A 23,956-nucleotide genomic window follows, 5' to 3' on the forward strand; every position below is an offset into this window, starting at 1 on the left:
ACCTAGTTTTAAAGCTAAGCTTTATGACACACATAATGTTCTTTGCTCTCTCAATTTACATGAGGAAATGAGTCTTGTCTGTCCTTTTGATTGTGGAAGATGGTCTTCAGTGCTGCTGAGGTTGGGCAGAGCCTTGGGTGACATGGTGATGTGAGGTGTCCCTGCCCATGGCAGGGGGCTGGAATTGGATGATCTTAAGGTCCTTTCCGACCCAAACTATTCTATGAAGCACATTAAAATGTCTTCCAACAAACATTCTCCTGATGTAACAACAGGCACTTAAGCTGTACCTTGTGCATCATAAAGTGGCAATAGGAGGAGCAGATATGTTCAGGTGTGGTGGATCAGTGTGGGTAACTTGGCACCAGTTTGGAAAACATGGAGACAGTCAAACACTACAGTATCTGTTTAAGACTTGTGCATCCACACAGTGTGGAATTTGTGTTTGACTCCAGGAACTGGCTGTGTCAGCAGTAATATTTAGGAACATGGGCTGGTAAAGGAGCAGTTGTGGGTGATAAAGGCAGTGTGCTCTGGAAAGTGAGCATTTCACCAGCCATCAGCCATTCTCTGTTATGTACAGAGTATGATTCACTGAGACTGCGCCAAGTACTCCACTGATGGCCTGAAACTGATGGAAGCCCCCAAGCCAACCATTACATTAATGGCATTGCTCAGGGCTGAGATGAAACATGCAGGGTGTGGGTCTGCCGGTAGAAATGGCAAGGCAGGTTTAGTGATGACTGCTAAGCAAAACGAGATGTTCAGGTGCATCTGTAGTGGAGACGTGCCATTAGAATAGAAATTGGGCTGCCAGAGTCTCTCCTTTCTAAATAAAGAGCTTCCTTGTCCTAGTAGAAGTTTGGGAGGAAGTGAGAGGCTGGTAATCTTCCTCTATTTAGCCTCATTTTATCCAGCCTCAGTGAGGACTGTAGGACCCTCTCTCAGGGAAGCTCAGTGAGAAGCTACAATTGAGAGCTCCTTGCTCTCATAATGATTTCCTTAAGGTACCATGTTTCCCAGCTCCTTACCCCATGGCAAGGGGTAGGGCAGTCCTGTGCTTGCTTTGGCTTTGCTGCTGCAGTTTGCTTCCCCCCCTTCTATTTGGTATCACATGGGATTGGTGCTATGTGCTGCTTGCATTTCAAATCCCTTAATATAAGTATTGTTTCTCCCCCAAAAAAGATATTTGAGGCGTTTGTGAATGTATTGATCAAAAAAGCTGTGACTTCTCAAGGTCTTGGGCAATGAATGCAAACTGAAAAGTGTTCAAGGCCAGGTTGGACAGCACTTGGAGCAAGCTGCTCTAATGGAAAGTGTACCTTCACAGGGGAGGGGTTGGAACTGGCTGAGCTTTAAGGTCCCTTCCAACACAAACCAGTCTGGGATTCTGTGATACTTTGTTAGAAGTTTCACCCTTGTCTCTAGCACCCAGCACAGCCCATCCCACAGCTTGCTGGAATAGAATTGCTTTGCTCAGTGTCCTTTTTCTGAATGCAGGATTTACTTTTGTGCTCTCTGGGTCTCAGCAGGGGATAGTTGACATCTCAGATTTCAGGCCAAGCGCAGAAGTCCCAATCTGAACCAGGCAAAACCTGTACGAAGCCTCTCCATGATGCTTGGAGGCCTCAGGCTCACACACTTGAGTTGAGGCAGGAGCCAGGCTTGCTTTTCAGAGCAGACACTAGAGGGTAGTCTTTGCCTTCCAAAGCACCCATAGCCATGGGTTGGGAGCTTGCTGATTTTTGTTATGTACAAAACCTCTCAAGGCTGTTTTAGTTATCCCAGTGCTCAGGTTTCATTCCTAAAATGCCCTCTTTTGTTGTGTTGGGAAGGTAAACTAAGCTCAGATCTTTGTTTCTTAATTAGGTTCGGTAGATCCCCCAGTTCTCCATGGTATAAGTCCCGTGGGAGCTTGGCTCTTGTTCACTGCCCAAGAGCTTGCCACTTGTGTAGCTTCAGCTCCAAAATGTGGTTTTCACTTGACTTGGTTCTGCAGGAGGCCCCATGCTCAGGAAGGCTGGGTATGGGTGTCAGAAGTACTATACAGAGACAGGGCTGTACATAGGAATCCTGTGTCCTTGTGCTTGCTGTAAGGATGCTATAGCATGCTGGCCAAAGGGAAAAGGTGCTGCTTCTGTGGTGAGTCGTGCTGCTTTTCCTTTGGTACTTATGCACTAATGAGTTCACATTAATCTTCTTTGCTGTGCAGTGCGCCAGGAAAATTGATTAATTGCTTTTGATGGATGGAATTCCTTGTGGTTATCCTGCTACGTCCTCCCTACTTTGTGTGCATTACTGTTTTCTGCTTATCGAGTTCCCACAGCGACGGGTATATGCTTTTGCAAGGCTTTTACACTCTGGAGTAGTGTTCATCCTGAAAGTGCATTATTTGACATTAAAAAGCAGGTATTTATCTGGCTTGTAGTGCCATGTGGGAGATGATTTCTGTGTGGAGATATGTCTGTGTGTATACACATGCAAGGGAACAATTAATGCCTGGTGTGGCAGGGGTTTTTTTCCAAAAGAGTTGCAAAATTAATGGAAAACATGAACTTATGGATCAGATAACAGGGAAAAATTGGAAATTTCTAAAACATTCACAGCAGCCCTTGAGAAGGAATCAGAAACAGGAATGCTGTTTGTCTTTATCCTTCCAAAAGCAGTTGGTTTGGTTTTGTTAACTTGTGATTGGAAAACTGGTTTACCGTATCCACGTGGAAGGAATGAAGGTTTCGTTGTTACTTTCTCTGGTAACAACACACAATCTCAGTAGCTTTTGCCTTTATATGTTAGGAGCACAGGGTTTAAGATTCGTATTTCATACATATGTGCAAAACCCTGGCATGCCTCCACTGAAATGTCTTTTGTGTGCCCGTTACAACTGGCCCTAGTTGGATCAAAACACACAATGTGTGCTTCTCCTTGAGCAAAAGTGGAGCTGGCTTTCAGGATGTGATACTTCCCCAGTGAGCTCCCAGCAACGTGTGAAAGGCTCTTCCTGAGGTACGAAGCTCAATGCTAAAGCAAGCACTTGTTCACACAGCCAGCAAGCGGTCTACCTCCACAGCAAACCTCAAACAGGCAGAAGCTGTCATGGATAAACGGTTGTCATCATCCGCAGCGCTTTTAAACGCTTCTCATCAAAGTAAGTGCTTCTCTGGCTCCTGGTGGCAGGGGAGCTGCTACTGGGGAGGAGGCAGGAGGTGGAGTGATGCTCCTCTTCCTCCCTTGCTGTGTAACTCACTTCATGTCTTGATCTCAAATGCGTTCCATGCAGTTTGTTAATCCAGCTTGAGGGCTTTGACCCAGTTGATGTGAATCTCTGTTAAAGGAGAAGAGCAACGGTAAAGACTCCTGGCTTTTTCTTTTAATATCTGGAATCGTTTTACTAGAGTCAAATTCGGGTGAAATATTGATCCATGAATCATTTCACATCATCTTTAGGGGGTTGCATGCCTCAAATCACACCCTGAAATCTCAGCAAAAGAGAAGTAGTACAAAACTGAAGTTTGCTGCCTTCTGTTAGACAGCTTCAGTCATTTGATTGCCTGGGGGATGTTAAAAATCAGCTTGGGTTTGACATCTTTCTCTTGTGCCAGTCCTGTACTCTGTAGACACACACTTTCATACTACAGTTGTACCTTAACCAAATAGAGGATGCAGGAAAACCCCTGATGCCTATGGAGGTGTTTTGGGTGGGAGATTGTTTTGTTGTGACCTGTAGGTCTAGCATGACTGCAGCTGTAGCATGCAGCTCTGACACCATTCCTAGCCCAATGAGTGTAATCTCATATTGATACTCAAACTGTTAGTGCACACCCCTGCTCACAAGCATTCTGGGTGGGTTACTGTGTGCCAGTGACTACCAAGGAATAGAAATGGCCTGGAAGCCATCTATTTCTTTACTTTTATTGGAGCTTTTGCACTCTAGAGATCATTTACCAATTTCTGTGATTTCCAGCCTCATTTTGAGTTGCAGCTTCAGGGTAGATGAAGCTCCTGATTGCAGCTTGCCATGTTTGAAACAGCACCCCACAACTAAACAGGGATGTGGAGAATGAGAGCTCTGGTTTACCAACCCTCTGCGTATGCGTGTTCTCTCTGCCTTCTCCTCTGTGCCCATCCCAGTACATTCTATAAATCATGGCAATTTGCCTTCTCCAAATAAAACCCCAAAGAAATTAGGAAACACAAGGAATTGCCCTGATCTACTTATTAAGAAAGCTAGAGACTATTTGCATGAGCACATACCAGTTTGTTTTAGCCTAAGATTTCCTTATGGGGATTCTTCCCAAATGTTTCATCCGTATCCCAGATGCTTTTGGTTTTGTTTCTCCAAAACGATGCAGAGCATCATCAAGCTAAGTGGTGTTTAATACAAAACCAGGTTCACCTAGGTCTGTACTGCAGTGTTCTGCCCATCTGCAGCTTCGGATCCAATGAGGTGTGCTGGAAGAATCCCTGCCATGGCCCCAGCTCACAGTGATTTTGCTGGTTCATGCTGGAAGGTGATGCAGTGTTAAAACTTGTCCTCCTACTCTGTAGGCCTGGTAGGGAAATCAGTGACTATATCTATACTGGCAAGGGCTCTGAGTCACTGCTTTTGATTTCAAATGATATTTATATATCCTGTGTCTGCAGGGTTCAGCTCTGAGTATGAGTCAGAAACAGGGCTGTAAAATACAAATGAAGCTGCTAACAAAGTCACTAATGATGAACTAATTGGGATTGACTTCAGATTTACTTGAAATCCTTTGAATCCTTATTTGCTTTGGAGGAGAAAATCCCAGGTGGCCTGAAAGACAAGATATTTGGACAGGACTTCAGCTGGTCCACATGGTCAGGATGTAGAGGTCATTTAGATCACCCCACAAGTTAGAGTGATTCTTGCTCTTGGCACTGAGGAAGAAATGGCTGGTTGGTAAAAGATGGCTGAAATCAGAAGATTCACTCTCAGAATTAATGCTTTATGTAGAGTAATTCTTCCCCTGTCCAGTTTTCCTGTTTGTGAAGGATTCATACGACAAAGTGATTTAATGACTCTGTTTCTTAGGGAAGTGGGGCAGGTGCTGGAGGGGACTTCTGGGCTTTTCAACATGCTTAATAAATGCACTTTCACTTCCAGGTACCACAAAGAGAAGTGCCTCATTAAACAGACTGAATAACAAAGTTCCTCCACATTCCCAGCAGTCAGCACTCAAAGGTGCACAGGTGGAACAGAAAGGTGCTAGAAACCAGTTTGTTTTGAGAATTGGGAGGCAATAAATGGGATGTTTGAAGTTGAGGGGTTTGGTATTTGAGGTCTTCCAAAACCTACATGGGCTACAGGAAAGCTGGAGAGGGGCTTTGGACAAGGGCCTGTAGGGACAGGCCAAGGGGAATGGCTTTAACCTGCCAGAGGGGAGACTGAGATGAGCTCTTAGGCAGAAGCTCTTCCCTGTGAGGGTGCTGAGGCGCTGGCACAGGGTGCCCAGAGAAGCTGTGGCTGCCCCATCCCTGGCAGTGTTCAAGGCCAGGTTGGACACAGGGGCTTGGAGCAAGCTGCTCGAGTGGAAGGGGTCCCTGCCCATGGCAGGGGTTGGAGCTGGATCTGTAAGGTCTCTTCCAGCACAAACCAGTCTGGGATTCTCTAACTTTAAACCATGTCCCAGTTTCATTGTGTTTTTACTCAGGTTTTCATTGCTGTGCACATAGTCAGTGCACTGTGGCATAAATATTGTTATGCACATTGCAGTGCCAGATACTGGGTAACTGTGTCTATAAAGCAGCAGCATTCCTCTGGAGAGTGGAAGGGTGGGGGGAGAGTAGACACATGGTAGGCAAACCATTTAACTCATGAGAAAGTAGTGGTTCATAATGCTAGAGCAGTGGGTTTAGATTGGCAAAAGCAAAGGTTGGGAATGGTAGTTTAGAGAATCATATATCTAAATGTCCTGTTACAAATAATCTTCCTTACGCTTGGTCTCTAGGAGGAACAGACAAGAAGAGGAGCACATCTTTGAATAGAGTGAATAGTAAACCCCAGTCCTCTCCCGACCTAGAAAAAGTGAAAAAGGAAGAAAAACCAGGTGGTTGTTTCCTAAAGCTAACTGCTTCTTTTTAAAGCCATTCACAGCAAAGCTTGGATAGGTTACCTTTCACTGGTTTCCTTGGTTCTTACGTTTTTAGGACTCTTTAATGGGTTTTTAGTTACCCAGTGGTGAAGATAGACTTGTAAAGGATAAATTTCTCCCTTTGGACCAAAGAGTTTGTTAACTGGCACTGTAAGCAGATAGCAAAATGTCTTCTGCTTGAGAGAGATGTATTTGAAAGCTGATGGGTTTAAATATAAGAGTAAAAATGTCACTGCTGTGTACACTTCTTAGTTAAATCTTACCTTTGCTTTTAAGCTCTCTTCCATCATTCAGTTTAAAAGCAACTTCTCTGTCCCGGCTGCTGGCCTAATCTTTGTGCATGCACGTGAAGGAAGGAACCTGTTCTCACTTCAGTCTCCTTTGGTCTGTGTATTCCCCACTAGGTTACAGATAACCTCTCTTCTAGGAACTCTTCCTAAAGCTGAAGACTAGCAACTTTTCTAACTTGTTTTTCCCTTTGGGTTAACAATTCTGAAACCTTCCTTTCAGCAGCCCTTGCCAGCAGTGGAAATGATACTCTGCTTTAGAATCTTTCCTGTATGGGAGGGTGATGGGTGCTGTCTGTGTGAATCTGTGTGTGCAAACGATGCCTGACTGTAACCATGCACTTTGACTTGCAAGTCTACTGTTCATGATGCCAGAGCAGCCTTTCCTGCCATTCAGAGCATATAGCCCTGAAAAGCTGGGTCAGAAACTTCTTGTGCTTTGACTGACTTCAGCATTCACCTCTGTTGTACATGTGCCAGTCTTTGCACGTTGGTGTTAAGCAAGCCAAGGACAAGAAGTGCAACATAAGATTGCAGTGTTTAACCCTGCTGTGCTTTCAGTTTGGATTTCCCTCTCCATGACTTCAATATTTTCCTTCCAAACCTGTTATGATTTGCAGCGATGCTCCCAGCCTTCCTTTGCTTTGTATTGCTTGTCTTTTTCATTATATGATTTCATGTTGGATCCTTTTTGGTTTGTTCCCATCATTTAGCTCGTCGCTCCCAACTCAGTCCTCTGGACAGTAGCGTACTCAGTCGCCTCCTCGCCCCTACACAGGCCTCTTTAGCTAGGAGTAAAAGTGCTGCTACATTATCGACTGATGGACAGGATCCCTCAGGTAACAGGAGGGCAGCAAAGCCTCAAAGTCCTATGCAGTTGAAAGAACTTGCATGATAGTTGCTAACCGTGCTACACCTCAGTGTGAATCAAGACCCTTAATACATGGTTATGTGTAATACAACTTACCCAAGGTTTTTTTTGATGAGTATAATAACCAATTCATATGCTATGCTGTATGTTTAGGTTACAAAGCCACAGAGTAATACTGGCTTTAAAACTCCAGTGCCAGTTTAACTGATCTGCAGAGAACCAGATGCTGGTGTTGGGTTTGATTTTTTAGCTGACTTTAGCACTTGGGTTGTAGTCTCAGGTGAATCTGAGACATCCTGGTCAGACATCAGTGCTAAGAAATGAAAGAGGGGGAAAAAAACCCAAGCAAGTGTATAATTTCACAGGAGGCTCCAAGGAATAAGGGCAAAGCCTAAATTTATTTGTGTGGAGAAACTCTTGTAGGAGGATGACAAAGGGGTTATCTTAACAGGGATCCCCAGGCTGGCTTCACTCATGCTGACTGTCGAAGTAGAGGTATACTAGCAGGAGAAGATACTATAGGTATCATAGAGAAGCCCTTGTTGGCTCAAGCAATTTTATAGTGGTTCAAACTGAGCTGATAAGCCCACTCTGTGGCTCAACTTAATACTAACACAGGAATTTGCCTCGTGGGCAAGCCCTAGCTGCATCCCACATGTCTGATAATTGTTACTGGTTGCAATAATGCCCCAGTAAATGTGTATCTGGAACCAATGTGGAGTCCTTTCTCCTCTCTTACCTTACAACTTGCATTCCAGTTTTGCTTGTTTCTTCTGAAGTATGTTATTCCCTCTTGATTTTTGGTCTTATGCCACTTGACTTGTCCCTGGTGTACCAACAAGGACCATTTCTGCACTGCTCCCCTTGTGTAATCATCAGTTTTTCATGTACTGGTTTGTGGTCAGTGGTCATGTTTTTGCACACCCATCTCTGTGCTACTTTTATTTTGCCATGAACAGTTCAGTTCACGTCATGTGGGGAAATCCCATCTTTTTCACTGTTACTGACAGCATGTGACTTATTCACTTTTGCTGAATTAAAGATCACTTTCATGGTTTCATCAGTTTACTTAAAGGCACTTTCTTCACTTCAGTAGAAAGTACCTGTGCTTTAGCACAAGCTCTGCACACACAGAATGCAATTATTGCACAAACGCTGTCTATATAAAAATAAAATGTCTTTTCCAAGTTACAGAGTTAAGTGCTGCATCTGTCACAATTTATTCAGGCTGTAGAAAACTCCAGTCTCTATATTTACATCTATGTATGCTTATCTATGCCATGCTAGTGAAAAAGTAATTAAAAGGTACAGTTGCTTTCAGTGTCTTACGTGTGAAGATACTTCAGGTAGGAAAGGTACTTTAGTTTAATGGTTGATATTTTCTTCTCAGTAGGTTTCTTTGACACCACCTGTTTTGATTTGTTGACTTGGGTAAAGGGCACAACCATAGGTAGTGATAAAGGGATCAGAGAGGGAAAGTAGAACAGTGTTGCACAAATGCTTATTTCACAAGGAAAGGTTGCAATGCCCTGATGCCTAATGTAATGCTGCTTTATCGCAGTGATTTACTCGAGTATTTACTCATTAGAAAGAAGGAAGATTTCCTCCTTGAGGGAAACCTGCTTCACATTTGAACCTGTCACGAAGAACTCGTAAAGAAGGATGCTAAGCCATTAAAACAGAAGTATTTGTGATTAGATGCAGCCTAACTAAGACTAAACACTGGTGTACACAAATTCAGGCAAGTTTTGGAAAAGCATTTTATTTTTATCTACTCCAGACTGCTGCTTTCAGAATGGTTTGATTCTTGGTGCTGTTGCTTCCAAAGTACTAATTGTGTGGTGGTGGTGTCTGTGTCCGTGACCCATTGCAATGTGCGCTGCCTGGGGTGTTTCTCTGTATGGTTTCTAACACACACAATCTTTCTTTCTCTCTTTCTCCCTCTTCCTTTTCTCCTGTTCTCATGCTGTGCACTTGGTTCTCGTTTTGTCTTGTCAAATTCCTAACTTTTATAGAATCTCACCTCTGTCCTCGTTCAGCTTCAGCCAGTTCCATCAGTTCCCCAGTCCCAGCTCCTAAAGTGCCCGTGCGCAGTCGTAGCATCGACAGATTGAAGTCCTCTGTATCTTCATCTGATGCAAGTTCACCAGATTCAACCCAGGTTTGTTGAAAATCCACAGGAATTAGGTTTGTATTAATCAGGAGGGGGGAAAACAGCTCGAGATTGGCTCCTGCTTCAGTACTCTGTTTGCTTACTGAAATACTCAGAGCATTTGAGAGAGCTGGGCTGGTTCAGCCTGGAGAAGAGAAGGCTCCTGAAGGGGAGACCTTAGAGCAGCTCCAGTTCCTAAAGGGGTTACAAGAAACCTGGAGAGGGGCTTTGGACAAGGGCCTGTAGGGAATGGCTTTAGCCTGCCAGAGGGGAAACTGAGATGAGCTCTTAGGCAGAAGCTCTTCCCTGGGAGGGTGCTGAGGCACTGGCACAGGGTGCCCAGAGAAGCTGTGGCTGCCCCATCCCTGGCAGTGTTCAAGGGCAGGTTGGACACAGGGGCTTGGAGCAAGCTGCTCTAGTGGAAGGGGTCCCTGCCCGTGGCAGGGGTTGGAGCTGGAGGAGCTTTAAGGTCCCTTCCAGCCCAGACCAGTCTGGGATTCTATGACTTAAAGAAACACAGTATGGAAATCAAGTTGGGATTTTATGGTTCTTGATCTCTTTGGTATCCCAAAGCATACTGTTTGCTGCTTATGGCTCCCAGAGTTTAATTTGACTGGGTCTGTCTTTTGGGACATAAAGAAAATGTAAAGTACATCTTGTTGAGAAGTTGTATGGGTTTGGGGGTAGCAACTCCTCTGTACTGTGCTCTAGAGAGTGAGCATTGTTTTGTTTCGATGTGTCACCTTAGAAATCAGAGACGGACAAACCATCTCCGGGTTCTGGTTTAAGACGCCCTCCCTCGCCATCTGTGTCTGCCCGAAGAAGATCCCCCTCTCCTGCTAATGTGGTGAAGCGTCCTCCATCACCTTCTACAGTTAGGTATGCATCCAGAACAAAAGGAAGGCTGCTTCCTATCTCAAGACAGCTGTGCTGTTGGAATGTGGATGACCAATGCCATGTTATACAACATGAGCACCTCATTTTTGGTCCGATTTCTGCAGTAGGGCTGCAGCTCTTACTTGAACCTTTGTCTCTTCTGTGCAGACACCGTGCACCCAGTTTTCTGTCCAGTATGTGCAGTAAAAGCAATGAGAAACGTGAGCTTCTGAATAGACTGAGCTGCCTCTATCAGTGTAGGAAGGTTCTTGGAGTGGAATCACAGGGTGATGGGGAGTTAGACATCAGGGCTTGCAAACCTGATTTGATCTTGGCCCATGAATATTGAGTCTGGGTGCCCAGGGTATTTTGGAATCCTGTATTTGAGTTTTATGAGGAAGGCACCAGTGGTTTATGGGTGGATTTACATTTAGAAGTGAGGTAGGTGATGTAAACTAACCAAAGTAGACTTCTGGCCTCAGTTGTGGGTTAGCCCTGAACAGTACTGCTTATTTCAACAGGCAGAAGACTCGCCCACCTTCCCCTGGCATGTCAAAACAGAGGCCACCCTCTCCTAGTCCAGTCTCTAAATCAGCACCCATCCAACGTCCACCTCTCACTCCTGGTGTCGTGAACATTACCAAAAAGAAAACTGAAGCAGAGAGCAAACCAAAGGATAAGAGCACAGAAGGAACAGGACAAGAGCAAGGTGTTTCACCAGCTGTGGACAGGGATGTGGTAGCAGCTAGCACAAAGACCAAAGAAGGTGAGTGTTTCTCCATGACTGACACCTTATTCAAGACATCTGTTGTGGGCTAGGACTGGTGAAATCATTTGTGAGGCAGAGCACTGGAAGGAAAGATGCTTTAAGCAGAAGCTGTTCATTGCTAATTATACAATAGTTTTATGTGGTTGACATTTGGCTGTGGGCTTTAGTGCAGTAGTTGGAACACTTGGAGATTGAAGGCAGGAGCTTTCAATGTTACTGCTTGCACTGTAATTTTAAGGAAAGCAGAAATCCCGTTTGCCTTTTGGACTTCAACTACACTGGCTGAGGGATCTCCTAGCTTAGGTTTGCAAAGTCAGTGGTTTAACTACACAAAGGTCCAGTTGGTAGTTGTTAAAATTGCTTGTGTAGAGGACCTGCTTGGAGGAGAAATCAGCTACTGGTGCATGACAGGCTCAGAGCTGGTTCTCACAAAGCTACAAGGCTGCCTCAGTCTTGGTTCCTATAATCATTGCTGCCTCAGGAAACAGTGGCCAGTTCACAGGTCCCACTCAGAGATTATCATGGTAGGTTAAGGAGAGACATACACCTAATAAGCAATTAGTTTCTTAGTCCTCTTCATCACGACAAGTAAGCACAGCCTCTGTCCCTACTATTGCCATCTACTATCTCAGAGCAGAATCTGGGAGAACCTTCTGATGAGGTTTCTCTTTGGAGAACTTAGGGGAGACTTAACAGGAAAAGGAGGGATCTCTGGACTGTAAGTTACAGCCAGTGGGCAGTACTGGGGGTGGAAATCCTTCAGACAGCAGGTAAGTGGGAACACATGCTTGCTGCATGTTGCTGCATGTACATTCCTGTTGTGCGTTCCTCTGCTGCTGCAGTCATCTGTTAATTCTGAGGCTCTTCCTGACACTGCTCAGGATGTGGTGTTAGTCAGCTGAAGAACTCATTTGTGGTACAGTTCTTTGAGCATGTGTTCCTCTAGAAGGAAGCCTGGGTGTCATAGCCCACTGTGGATGTTTGTATGAAGTCACACATCCGTCTTCAGTGTCACATCACTTATCTTTGCAGTCAGACTGTTCATCCTTCAGTGTGCTCCGTGACTGTGATAAATGTCTTGCATGCCTCAGAGGGGGCAACATCAGTTGTGATCTATGTCATTGGCTGGTTGAAACCTCCATAACAATATGTCCTATTTCTGTAACTTCCAGTTGTTCTGGAACAAGAACGCCCGTCCTTGTTCCTTGGATGCCCCACCTTGTCTCCTCTACACTGACTTCTGGAACTGTACTAACCCAGTTTACCTGTTTCTATTTTATTGCTAATCCTCAAGCTACTCATCTTGGTAGTGACTCATACTGGGGCTGGCAAAGCTCTTTTTCTTTGACACACAGAAGATAAGGAAATAGTGGGCATGTTCTTCAACATAGAGATGATTTCATTCTCTCTTTGAATGTTTTGGTACACTGCAGTATTGCCAAGTGAGGCAAAAATCTTTGTTCTTTAAAAGTTCTTTCAATTTTCAAGCCAATTCTCATTTAACACCTCTGTGCAGGCAGTTTACCCTGTGGGTTGGTGCAATACCATATTCCAGGCAGCTTCTGAAGTCAGAGTACATCGGTGAATGGCATGTGGTAAATCAGTCTCTAAGTGCTGTAGGATCAACCTGGTTTCAGCTTTGTGCACTTGTACCTTCATACCATCTCTTCGCCTTCAAACTGAACTTGATTGCTTGTTGCTGACAGACAGCAATCAAGTCTGTGTCCTGGGTTTTGTGTCTTCCAACTGAAATATGCTGTTCTGCAGTAAAACACTTCTTATTTTTCAGTGACTTGGAGCAGTTGTCACTTCTGGCACAGCCTTTCGCAGCTTCTCTCAGAGTTAAAAGGCTTGTTTCAACTTAAAGCATAAGAAGTGCTCCTTCATGAGCTCTCACCTTATGCATGATGATAGGTAATAAACTATCATGGAGCCTCGCTTTTTTGTATTGGGGTAGTGAAGGTTTTGGAATATGATTCCTAGATTAATTGTGAATAAATGACTTGCCTTGAAATGTGTTGGAATCTTCTCTCCATCCAATTAATAGGACATTTCGCAGTTGTTCTGAGACATTTCTCTTACCTGCTTCCCTCTCTCTGCTTCCATCACTAAAAGGTCCTTTGAGAAAAAGGCAGTTCTTATTGGGAATGGCTGGGAGCCAAGGAAATAGAGCTGACTATAAAATGCTTAAGGCATGATATCAGTTATATTGGGAAATCTCATGTCCTGCCCTGTGGAAACAGACTGTACAAGGGGTGCTTAGAAATGAAAGCACTATTGAAGTAACCATATGGAAAACATCCATAAAGCTTCAAAAGTCAACATGCAATGGGAAGGTTCCCCATAGACCTGAGGTTTCCTACCCTTTCTTTTGTCTTTCTGCCTCCTGTTCTTTCCATATCCAAGGTGTTCTGAATAGTTGTGACTAATTTTCTTCTGTTGTTTTCAATACCAGGTATTTCAAGCTATCATTATCATGTTATAACCCTGTAACTTAAAAGCCTAAAACCTTTAGGCTTCTTGTTGAGCATTGAGTTGTCTTACTTAGGCTCAATTTTGAGGAGGGGGAAAACAGATTAAACCTGACATTTAAAATGTCAGCCAATTTTGATACAGCTGAGATTGCAGCAGTGTTCAACCAGGGCTGCTGTGTTGGTTCCTGTGGAAGTGCACTATAGAAGATGACCTCTGCTGTAAAAAGTGACTTGTCCAAACTGGCAAGACCCTCAAGTGGTAGTGGAGGAGAGAGGCAGCTTGATTTCGTCATGGTTATACTGGCAACACTAAATGAAACCTCTCTTTAAATAACAGTGGAAGGTGCAGAGCATGGGAAGAAAAGCACATGCAAGTCTTGACTAGGCAAATCCTGCTGATGGTTCTTATAACTGGCCCTTCCTGCTCAGGGAGGAGGACCAGGGCCCCTTTTAGCTGAGTTCAGATTTGGAGCTCTTGTGGCTGATTCCTGTTTGCACCAACGTGACCATATTTTTGCCCAAGTCAGAATGTGTGTTCTGGGGAGGTGCTGATTTTTCAGCATTGGATAAATCTAAATGGTAGAAAACAGCTCTGTGACTGCACCCCATTAGTGCTGGACTGCTTTTCCTAGGGCTGCAGGAGGGATGTTCAGGCACAAAACACTGCTGGGATTCAGCCACTGAAGGTTTACTCTGTAATAATGCCCTACAGCTGCAGGCAGTGATTACGTGTCTGTGGGGCTTAAGCAGCTTTTCAGGTATTAAAGTTCCTAATGATGGCATTGTGTTTTGAATGATTTGCCTTGAGGTCAGAAGGAAAATAACCGATCAAACCCTGATGTCATTGTTCATTAAAATTACCTTAACTTGAGGGCTTTGTAAGTGTTAAACCAACACACATGTGCTGGTTGGTGAAATATTAAAAAGAAGCAAGGCAGGTCTTCACCAACATTGTGATGCTGTTGCTCTACTGACAGCAAGAGGTAATTCTCTGGGCATTCAGGTGAGTTCTTAAGTCACATTGCAAACAGCAGTAGTTTGTGCAGTAAACAGTTTCTGAAGAGTGGGAATAACTGATAAAAATCAGCGTTCTTTCAATATATATTGAGAGCCACTAATGGCAAGAGTATGTGTTTATTGTTTTCCTAATGTTAATTTATAACAGTATCTTTGATGTTCAGACACCATAACACCAGGCAGGACACGATGAAACATAAACAGCAGGCCTGGGCAAATAGCTGCTAACCTGGTGGTTGGAGCTCTTTCAATCTCTATGTAAATTGGGAATTGATTTGTTGCTCAAATGTGTAGCACTATGGAATTACTGAAGTCATTAGTGTGTGCCTTCAGGGCCAGATAAAATGGTGATTATTTGCACCCTAAGATGCTCTACGACTATAAAGGCATGAACGATACTGTTATGGAACCAAAGAAGGAAATATTTGCTCATGTGTGTTCATTTTTATTAGAAGGCAGTTAAGTGCATTTCCCAGTGCAGAATTTTCTTCAGTTTTCTCTGAAGTGTTTGTAAGTGTTACAGAATAAACGTGTCTCTTCAAAAACATGGTTTTAAGTACTGTAGTAATTGGAGAATAACTGTATCATCTGGCAAATGGCTGGATCAGTGTAGTTGAAATGAGTTGTTGTTATGTGAGTGTCAGTGAGATATTGTGGTTCTGTATCTCTTTAGGACTCCCTTTGGCTCTTGTGGGCTTTTAGATACGGGGTATACTGTCTGAGTGATGAGCACTGATTGAAAAGATAAGTGAAGTGGCCAAAAGAAAGATCTCATCTCACAGTGATAACATCTTCATTGTATGTTTCTGGGGCTTTTTCTAACGGCAGTTTCTCTTCACCCTTGCAGAATCCAGTAGCAAAACAGTAGCAGGGACCACCACAGCTGAAGAAGCTGCTAAAATCTTGGCAGAGAAACGGCGTCTGGCACGGGAGCAAAGAGAGCGTGAAGACCAAGAAAGAGTTCAGAGACAAGAAGAGGAAAGGTAATCCTTCGGGAGAAGGAAGGAATGCTTTCAGTGCTGGGGTGTGGTTGGAATGGACACTCCAGCTGTGTGTTTTCTAAGCTTTAATTCAAGTTCCTATAAGCCTTCATGCAGTTCATGAAGCTGACACAGGTGCTAGCACCGTTGGAGGTAGGGCAGGTTGCTGTGTGTATAGTTAATCTGTATCTCAGTATACATGTAATGCATAGGCCCTGTGCAAACCACTGCTGCTTTTTCCTTCCAGGCACCAGTGGTGCCTTTATTTCAAAACTAGAATGTGCTTTTTACACCACTGGTGTTTGTTTTGTTTGCATTTGTCTTGAAGTAGTCAATCTCTCTGCATTAAACTTCCCTTTGATGGACTCGGGCAGAGGTTTGATGTACATTAAATCTCATAGTAGTGATCCAAAACCTGAATCAGAAATGTGGCAGCCAGGTAATTCAAGGTGATAAATCAGTGGGTATTTGGCTCACTGCATTGAAGTTGTTAAAGAGCAATTTTTAACTCTGTGCTGACTAACTTTATTATAGATCAGGAGTCGCCAATCAGTGCTTCTGTGAACAGGGTGGAACATCGGGTTTTGTCTGTTTCACTCATGGGTATAAAGCTGTCATAAGCTTGCATATAGTCTGCTATGGATGTTGTCTCGGATATGTCTGTGATCAGGCAGTGGCCACCTCCAGTGTATCTCTGGAATTCAGACTGTAGAAGAAACTGTTAGGAAATACAACTAAATTTGTGTTTAAAAGCTTCATTCATGTCATGGATACTGGTGGTATTTATTAAACAGTCATTGCTTAATCCAGTTCTCAGTCAGATTTCTGTTAGGAGCAACCTCGACTTCATCAGCATTTATGTATTCAGAGATAGTTTCTTCCAAGTTATTCTGCTTTCTCCTTTGGTCTGGATGGTGGCATTTGTAAATCCACACCAGCAAGTATCCCTGCGCAGGTATTTAGTGATTGGATAACTTAAAACTGTTTTGCTTTCCTATTCTCTCATGTGCATGCACGCTTTCCAAGAGATAAATACCCCCGTGGTAACCTGTATCTTGGGAACACTAGAATCAGAGAAGAAGAAATGGCCAAGAGAGCAACCGAGGACAAAGCACGACGGGAGGAGGAGCTGCGCAAGCAGGAGGAAGAGAAGAGACTGGCTAATGAGGAACAACAGAGACAAGCGGAAGAGGAGAGGATCCGCCAAGAGCAGGAAGAGCAGGAGAAACTTGCAGAGCTCCAGCACCAGGTCTGCTTATCTGTAGGCTCCAGCTGTGCCCCTCACACAAGCTGCTGATGCATTTTCAAGGGGGTTGGCTTTGGTTCTCTTTCACAGAACAGTTTTGACAAATCTTCTGTCAGGAATGATGTAAAGCAGAGTTCATCCTGTCTGAGATGGATTTGAGAATGTCTTGAAGTCATTTCCATGCTCTAGATTATATGATCTGATATATATTTCTTTCAGCCTTTCATAAATTCAAGCATGGGGCAGAAACAGGAAGGTTTCTAGCCATGTGGGATGCTATTTGGTGCACACATACTGTTTGTACTGAGCCCACTTCACCAGCTTACTGCTGTGGATTACAAGGAGGTTGTCTGTCTGGAAAGTCATCTGGCTTGCTCCATTCCTTTAAAAGAAAGATGGGTGGTGTTTCCTAGTTTGCTTTTCCTGTTGCTAAATATCTTCCACAGCTAGTACCTTTACAGACTTCTAACTGAAGGAAGCTGGTTTACAGCAAGTGGACTTTCTTTAAATGCGATGAATGTTGAAAATCAAAGCAGTTTTACAATGAAATTCTTTGTGCTTCAAGAGCTGGGTGGCATTGACATGTGTCTAAACATTTCTTTAAAAGCTTATGTTTAAGTTTATAACAATTATCCAGTGTTAACTATGCTTCTGTCTTTCTGACCATACTGGAACAGATTTTCCTGTGTAGAAGGAACAGAAGATGCTCAGCACCAAGTATCTTGGTAGCAATACTTGACTGCCAAGAATTTTAAGTTAGTCTATGATTTAGGGTTTAATCAGTGTCCTGTTACTTTATAAATTATCCTTCTTAGACAGATCATAGAATGGTTTGGGTTGGAAAGGACCTGAAGATCATCCAGTTCCAACCCTCTGCCATGGGCAGGGATGCCTCACACTAGACCATGTTGCCCAAGGCTCTGTCCAACCTGTCCTTGAACACTTGGACACAAATCTTCCTCCTGCAGCATAGCTGGAGCCTTGAGTAGCTCAACAACATTCAGAACATTTGCATACTCATAATACAGCTATGCCCCTAATGTTCCTTTTCAGATGAGTTTCTGAATGTCATAGTAATACCACTATTTCAGGGCAGTGGCTGGGTAATTGGCATTTAGCTCCAGTGTATGGGAGTATTAAACAGAGGTTGTCTGATATTCCTGTCTCTGTTGAACCAGAATCTCTGGGTTTGACTCTTGGAAGTGAGTTGTGCATGGGGTGTTCTCATCTTTTTGCTTCATTTTCAGAGAGAAGAAGCTGAAGCAAAAGCTCAAGAAGAGGCTGAAAGACAGAGGCTGGAAAGAGAGAGAATTATGCAGCAAAATATGCAGGAAAGGCTTGAAAGGAAAAAGGTACGGCTGCTTCGAAAGCACAGAGAGCTTCCTCAGCCTGAATTGGTGGCTGAGGTGTTAGAGTGAATTTAAATAGAAGTAGTGTGGGCTTGTTAAAAAACCCAGCTCTGGCTTGTGAGCTTTAAAAAGGGGGAATAAAGTAGTAAATGTATGAAATAGGAAAATGCGTGATTGAAAACTGAACCCTGAATGCTGAACTCTAAAGCTCTCTATGTCATTGTGAATCTTTTCCCTCTTTTAACAGAGAATCGAAGAAATAATGAAAAGAACACGAAAATCAGATCAAAGTGAATCCAAGGTACTTCCCAGAGAAGGCTTTGCCTTGTCTTGCTTTCTTACCCTTACCCTAACTGGCTTCCATGTGAAGTGCAAAGTCCTGGTGCACCAAAATGACTTTTCAGTAGCTTCCCATTGCACACATACTTCTGCTTTGCTTGTTCTGACCAAGTCTTTGCGTTTTTGTTTAAGGCTTATAAAACAATGTGATCAGACATTAGCAGTTGCAGATTGGTTAAGCAAATCTGGTTATTAATGGATATAGTGTGGTTAATGTGGTGACCTAAGGTTTGTGTTGAATTGTGCATATTACATTGAGGAGTAGCTGGTTTTCTCTGGACATTCAAAGACCCAAGTCTTCATATAACTGAAAGGCAATTTAGCATACACCTTGGGGAAAGGAAGGGAAAGGAGCTCGGGAACAGTTGGTGGGTAGGAGGTGGCAGTGGGTCCCGCACGTTCCTTTGCAGGCCCTATCTCAGCAGAGCATGTGTTGCTGGGTGACCTGAGTGTCTCCTAGCCTTTGGGCTAGTCCTGCACAGGAGCTATGGTTGAATTGTCTGTGAAACACTAGAGGGTAGTGTGTTATTCAGAGTGACACTGGCAATTCAGTTGCAGAATGAAGGGAAGTCGGCCTCAGAGGCTATGGAGGGAGAGGATATTGAAGAGGAAGAAGAGCTGGGCCTGGAGAAGACTGATCAACCAGGTAAGGAAACTTGAAGAGCCAGTTATAAGTAGCTCTCAAGTGTCTTAGTGATGTTTAAAAGGTCACTTGTGTAATAGCATTGTAACCATCTGAGACATTATGTCCCAGTAATGCCAGGGAGGCTCTGCTGGAACAGAGAGTACATCATTGCCTGTTCCCTACCACAAGAGACCCACAAAAGGATTAAATGCAACAGTGATTTGAGAGTGAAATGCAGGCAGCATGCTTTCATTCTACATGTGTATTTTTAAAGATGGACAGTACATTTCATGTTGTTAGAGGCTGCTTGTTGAAGCCAAGTGCCTCAAGTTTTGGCTGGAAAAGGTCATTTGGCACTTGGGGTTTATTCATTTAGAATAGCAATTCTGTTACTGAAGCTCTTTTATAACTCTTCTTTGTTTCCCCCCCCACTTCCAGGAAAGCTGAATGGCATTGACCTGCTCCAGGAAGTCAAGAGGGAGGCAGAGGGTTGCTTAGAGACTGCACATAGCTTGATCTCTGCAGAGTCTGAGGAGCAAGAGGTGTCTGAGGTGAAGGCCAGTGAAGTGTTTATGAATGGAAGTGATTTGAAAAGTGATGAGAGGTCTCTACTTGTTCCTGAACTGAAGGATGCCAGGTGAGTCCATGTAGGTGGCTGCTTTACCATCAGAGCAGTTCTCCATCAAACAAGAAACATCCCTCTGTTGAAGTTAAATGTGGTGTACGTAGTCTTGCCTCAAACTTTGCACCCCTCTATCGTTAACAAAGCATTAAACAAGAGGGAGGGGGCAAACCTGAAATGGAAGAATAAGCTACAGAAAGCTGTAGAACATCTTCAGTTGTGGTGAAACACCAGATACAGTATAAAAGCCTCCCATAGTTGGAATTGGTTTTAGTATTCCAAATTTGATCTTTTTGAACATGAAGCATTTCCATTTACTACTGGAAAATCTGTCCTCTGATGCTCGTCCCAGTTGCTTATCTAAATGCTAATGATTTAGAAATGACATTGTGAACTCTTTTGAGTGATGATAAAGGAATCTCATTCCTTCAGTGGTGCAATACAAAGCCATTTTCCTGATTTTCTGAAGAATGAATGAAAATGAATCACTCTGATTTGGGATCAGATTTTGAATCTGTTTTAAATTTTCCTCTGAGGCTCAGTTTTGTTTTTAAAACGTCTTAACTGGAGCAGAAAGTCAAAAATCACACTATTATAATAGAGGTTTAATGGTGCAGGGCTTGCTTATAGGAAATTACTGGAGCCAGACCTTACCTGCAAGCTATCAGCATAGTAAAACGTGGCTATGTGTTGGTGAGTCGTTCTTCCCCATTGGCTCTTGAATGGGAGATCCTGTGGGGCAGCTTGTCTGGGATTGCCCTTCAGGATATTCAGGGATGTGCAAAGCATGCAGGCTGCTATTGGCTGGCCTGAAATCAATCTAAAAGTTAAACATGCAGAGATGATAATCCAAGTATCCCTTCTCTTTCTTTTCCCTAGCCATCCTGCGAAAGAAATGGTTATGGATGCCTCGGTGCAGTTGGGTGTTATGGAAGCTGATCATACAGCTGGACTTATTCAGAACCTTAATGGCAAAGCCAGTTCATGGACTTTTGAGGAGTTTATTGACGTTGGGGTACATTCCAAGTCACCCAAACTGAGCTCGGACAGCATCTCTGCTGGTAACTGTAATCAAAACTTGAATGATGCTGCTACAATACCTTCTAGTCCCAAACTGGCTTTTGAGGAAGATGGTGCAGTGAATTCGTTGACCAAACCTATAGATGCTTCATCAGGTAATCCAAGCTGACTTCCCTCTCTTCCTCTGGCTAGGTAATTAACTTCCTTGCTTTTTACTCTCCTTGCCTTAACTACAGCTTCCTATTTTCAAGGCACTTTTTCCACTGTGTAGACTGGAGGGAAAGCTCTTTCTTTAGTGCTTGTAACTGGAACCCTGTCAAAAGGAGTCACCAACTGATGCCTTTTTAGGGACTTGGTCTAGACAGCAACTAAGGCCTGACATTAAGGCTCTTCCAAAGACACAGCTGAGCCCCTGTGAAGCTCCTATATCTCCTACCAGCACTCAAGCCCATCTGTTGTATTTTAGGCTGTTTCTAAGGTATCTATCTTAAATGGCACATGTTACTTTTGAAGATACTAACAGTTTGAAAGGTGTCTGATGTAACTCTACAGACAAGACCTTTCCCCTCCTAGCCGTGTTCTGTAACTTCATGATGCTGACCTGCATGGTCTTATAAAGGTCTCTGGCAAGGTATTAGCTGTCCTCTACTTACTGTAGAATAGCCTTTCCCCTCACTGAGGAGGGGTAACACCAACCTTAAATTCCACAGACGGTTGTGTTACGTTTTGGGAGGAGCAGTAAAGCTGCACACACAATAGTCTGGATTTTCCTGAAAGAAGCAGGGCTGTGTCCGAAGCCACATGTACTTGAGAAGCCAAACCCTGATGCAGTACAGCCTAACATGTCAGAGAGGCTTCAGCAAGCTAGTTCATGTAGGACTAAACTTGTCTGGTGTTGGAGCAAAAGCCCAAATGGACGTGCTCACAGCAGGAGGTCTCTTTGCAGGAGAGAAATGACTGTGTGAACAGTGGAAATGAATGGTAGCTGAAGAAGCAAGACTTGCTCTCCACATTTTCTTTCAGTGATGTGTAGCACTGGCTCTGATTAAAGTGTAGCACTTTTCTAGCCTGAACTGTTTCCTGAGTCTCCTCTGTCACTCTGCGTCTTGTCATCCCATGGGCACAGCCTTAGCGAGACTTCCCTTGAGGCCACGACTAACTGGATTCAATGTGATGCTGCTGATGGCGTTTTGTTCTGATCAGTCATTAACTTCTTAGTAAAGAAAGCATTGCCTTTTAATGGTGAACTTGAAAATGGTTAGCCATGATATGGTTTGATACATAATGCATATATGGAAAAGGAAAAGCTACTGCAGTGGTTTTGGGCTGTAAGTAACCAAGGGGCTCAGTGCTCACTGCCTGGCTGTAGCCTCTAACAGCGCTGATAGACCATGTGGCGTGCACACAGTTATGGTGGTTACATGTTTTCTTCTCTTTGCTCTTTGGACAGAACTGTGACCACACACTAGAGACCTGGAACTAACCTGATTGCACTTCAGTAACCCAGTGTGTTACCAAGTACCGAAGGCCTTGTTCTGAAAAGCTGCTTCTTTACCTTTATCCAGCTTCAAGTTTGCAAAACCATACAAAAACCACCAGGGAGAGGGATGCCAGACCTCTGCTTTGCACCTTGAAACGGTTCAGGGAAACTCGTGCTGATGTTCCTTTTCCATTCATTTAGCTAAGTGTTAGAGATTTCCTGGTTCCAGTATCACTTGTTTCCCTTCACAGTAACCTGTCTCTGGTTTAGTTTTCCTATCATGTACAACAGTGTGCCACTGGAGGCTCTCTGCTTAGATCCTGGCCACATTTTGCATCTTCCTAAACTGGCACTCGATGAAATAAGACTCATTGAGTGTGCGGTTAAAGCTGAACTCCCTTTGTAGCATCCTAGAACAATGCTCTTCCTCACTGGTTCAGGTGCTGTTTAAAACTGCAGAACTGAAGGTCTTCAGTTTTGAATGGAGATGCTAAATTCCTCATGTCCTAGTGTGAAAATATTGGCAGTTTCCAAATGTATTGTTGGACCATCACTAATATGTTTTAATCTATTGGCAAACATCAGAACATTTTACAGCATGTGCACTAATGTATTACCTTGAGTACCCAGAGATGTCTGTCATCGTGCAGTTTAACATGTCCTGCTTTTACAACTGTTTCCTTTTGAAGTCCTTATTTATCTACACTTATGGAAGTATTATTTTATTGTGTACATAACAGTATTAGACCACCGAAGTCATGTTTTGTCCATGTTAGTTATTTGATGTGTTCCTGTTCTAGCTTTGTAACAGTGGCTGCAAGCTGCAGATGTATTTCCCTTCCCCTAAAGCCTGCATTGAGTAATGTTTAACCTCAACGGGGCTGCTTTTTTACAGCATGAAGAGATTGACTAAGCATCTCCTGACAAATTGCTACTAAAAGTAAGAATGCAGCCTTGTTCCTGCAAGAGGGATACTGGATAAGTGATTACAGGATAGCTGCTCTAACCCATGGGCTGATCCTTCAGTTCCCATGAAGCACCAAGAGGCAGCTGTGCTTGCGGTGGTGAAACACAAACGGTTTCGCTGGAACTAAACACATTTGACATTGCAGTTGCAATGGGAAGCCCTCACTGAGCCTTCTTACTCTCTTCTTTGCGCCTCTGAATGCAGTAGAACTGTTTTAGCCTTTAGAGCAGTGCCTTAGGTAAAAGGACAGATGTATTTTTGTACGATAGCCGTTTCCTCTGGCAGAGACAATCATTCTAACAGCAAAGATGCTGGGATTTTTCTCTGTGCTGATACTGTTTGTTGTCTGTTACAGCTCTGTGTAAATACATGCACACTGTTAAATAAACTTTGCAGTTGAACAATGCTTTATTTCTGTAATGCTAAATGGTACCTGACTGGGAGTCTCCAATCCCTGCCTTGGGCTGTGCTCTGGTAAATGCTCCACACTGCAGTCCCAAAACTAGCAGTAGCCTCTTTGGTGATTGTGTTTGTGTGGTTGGGAAGTTATTTGGCCTAACAAACACCTGCAGTGTTTGTGCATGCTGAGGGCATGGTCATAACTTGAGTTCTTTAACTTACTTTTCAGTGTAAGCTCTTGCTTTTCACTTGCAGCACCAACCCAGTGACCATCAAGAATACAGCAAGGTGCTGCCTTGTGTTTTCTTGCAAGGACTTTGTTTCTGGTAGGTGCTTGTGAACAAAAAGGGATGAAGAACTGGAGCAG

At 43.6% G+C, this 23,956-nt stretch overlaps 1 protein-coding gene across 1 annotated transcript in view; it reads left to right on the forward strand.

Annotated features, from left to right (window-relative positions):
• Window positions 1–21,816, forward strand: part of MAP7D3 (MAP7 domain containing 3) — a 41,450-nt gene extending 19,634 nt beyond the window's left edge. Inside the window, exons 7-20 of the mRNA XM_057404880.1 lie at window positions 3,047–3,148; window positions 5,129–5,227; window positions 5,973–6,071; window positions 7,117–7,242; window positions 9,290–9,435; window positions 10,175–10,305; window positions 10,824–11,068; window positions 15,410–15,545; window positions 16,611–16,791; window positions 18,036–18,140; window positions 18,385–18,438; window positions 19,029–19,122; window positions 19,540–19,738; window positions 20,603–21,816. Coding sequence (XP_057260863.1) covers window positions 3,047–3,148; window positions 5,129–5,227; window positions 5,973–6,071; window positions 7,117–7,242; window positions 9,290–9,435; window positions 10,175–10,305; window positions 10,824–11,068; window positions 15,410–15,545; window positions 16,611–16,791; window positions 18,036–18,140; window positions 18,385–18,438; window positions 19,029–19,122; window positions 19,540–19,738; window positions 20,603–20,912 — 2,027 coding nt within the window. The 3' untranslated portion in view covers window positions 20,913–21,816. The remainder of the gene's footprint in view (window positions 1–3,046; window positions 3,149–5,128; window positions 5,228–5,972; window positions 6,072–7,116; window positions 7,243–9,289; window positions 9,436–10,174; window positions 10,306–10,823; window positions 11,069–15,409; window positions 15,546–16,610; window positions 16,792–18,035; window positions 18,141–18,384; window positions 18,439–19,028; window positions 19,123–19,539; window positions 19,739–20,602) is intronic.
• The last annotated feature ends 2,140 nt before the right edge of the window (window positions 21,817–23,956 follow it).

This window comes from Pezoporus wallicus, unplaced genomic scaffold, assembly GCF_028554395.1.
Source record: "Pezoporus wallicus isolate ANWC-B61680 ecotype Strahan unplaced genomic scaffold, APGP_CSIRO_Pwel_v1 contig_6217, whole genome shotgun sequence".
Classification (NCBI taxonomy): Eukaryota; Metazoa; Chordata; class Aves; order Psittaciformes; family Psittacidae; genus Pezoporus; species Pezoporus wallicus.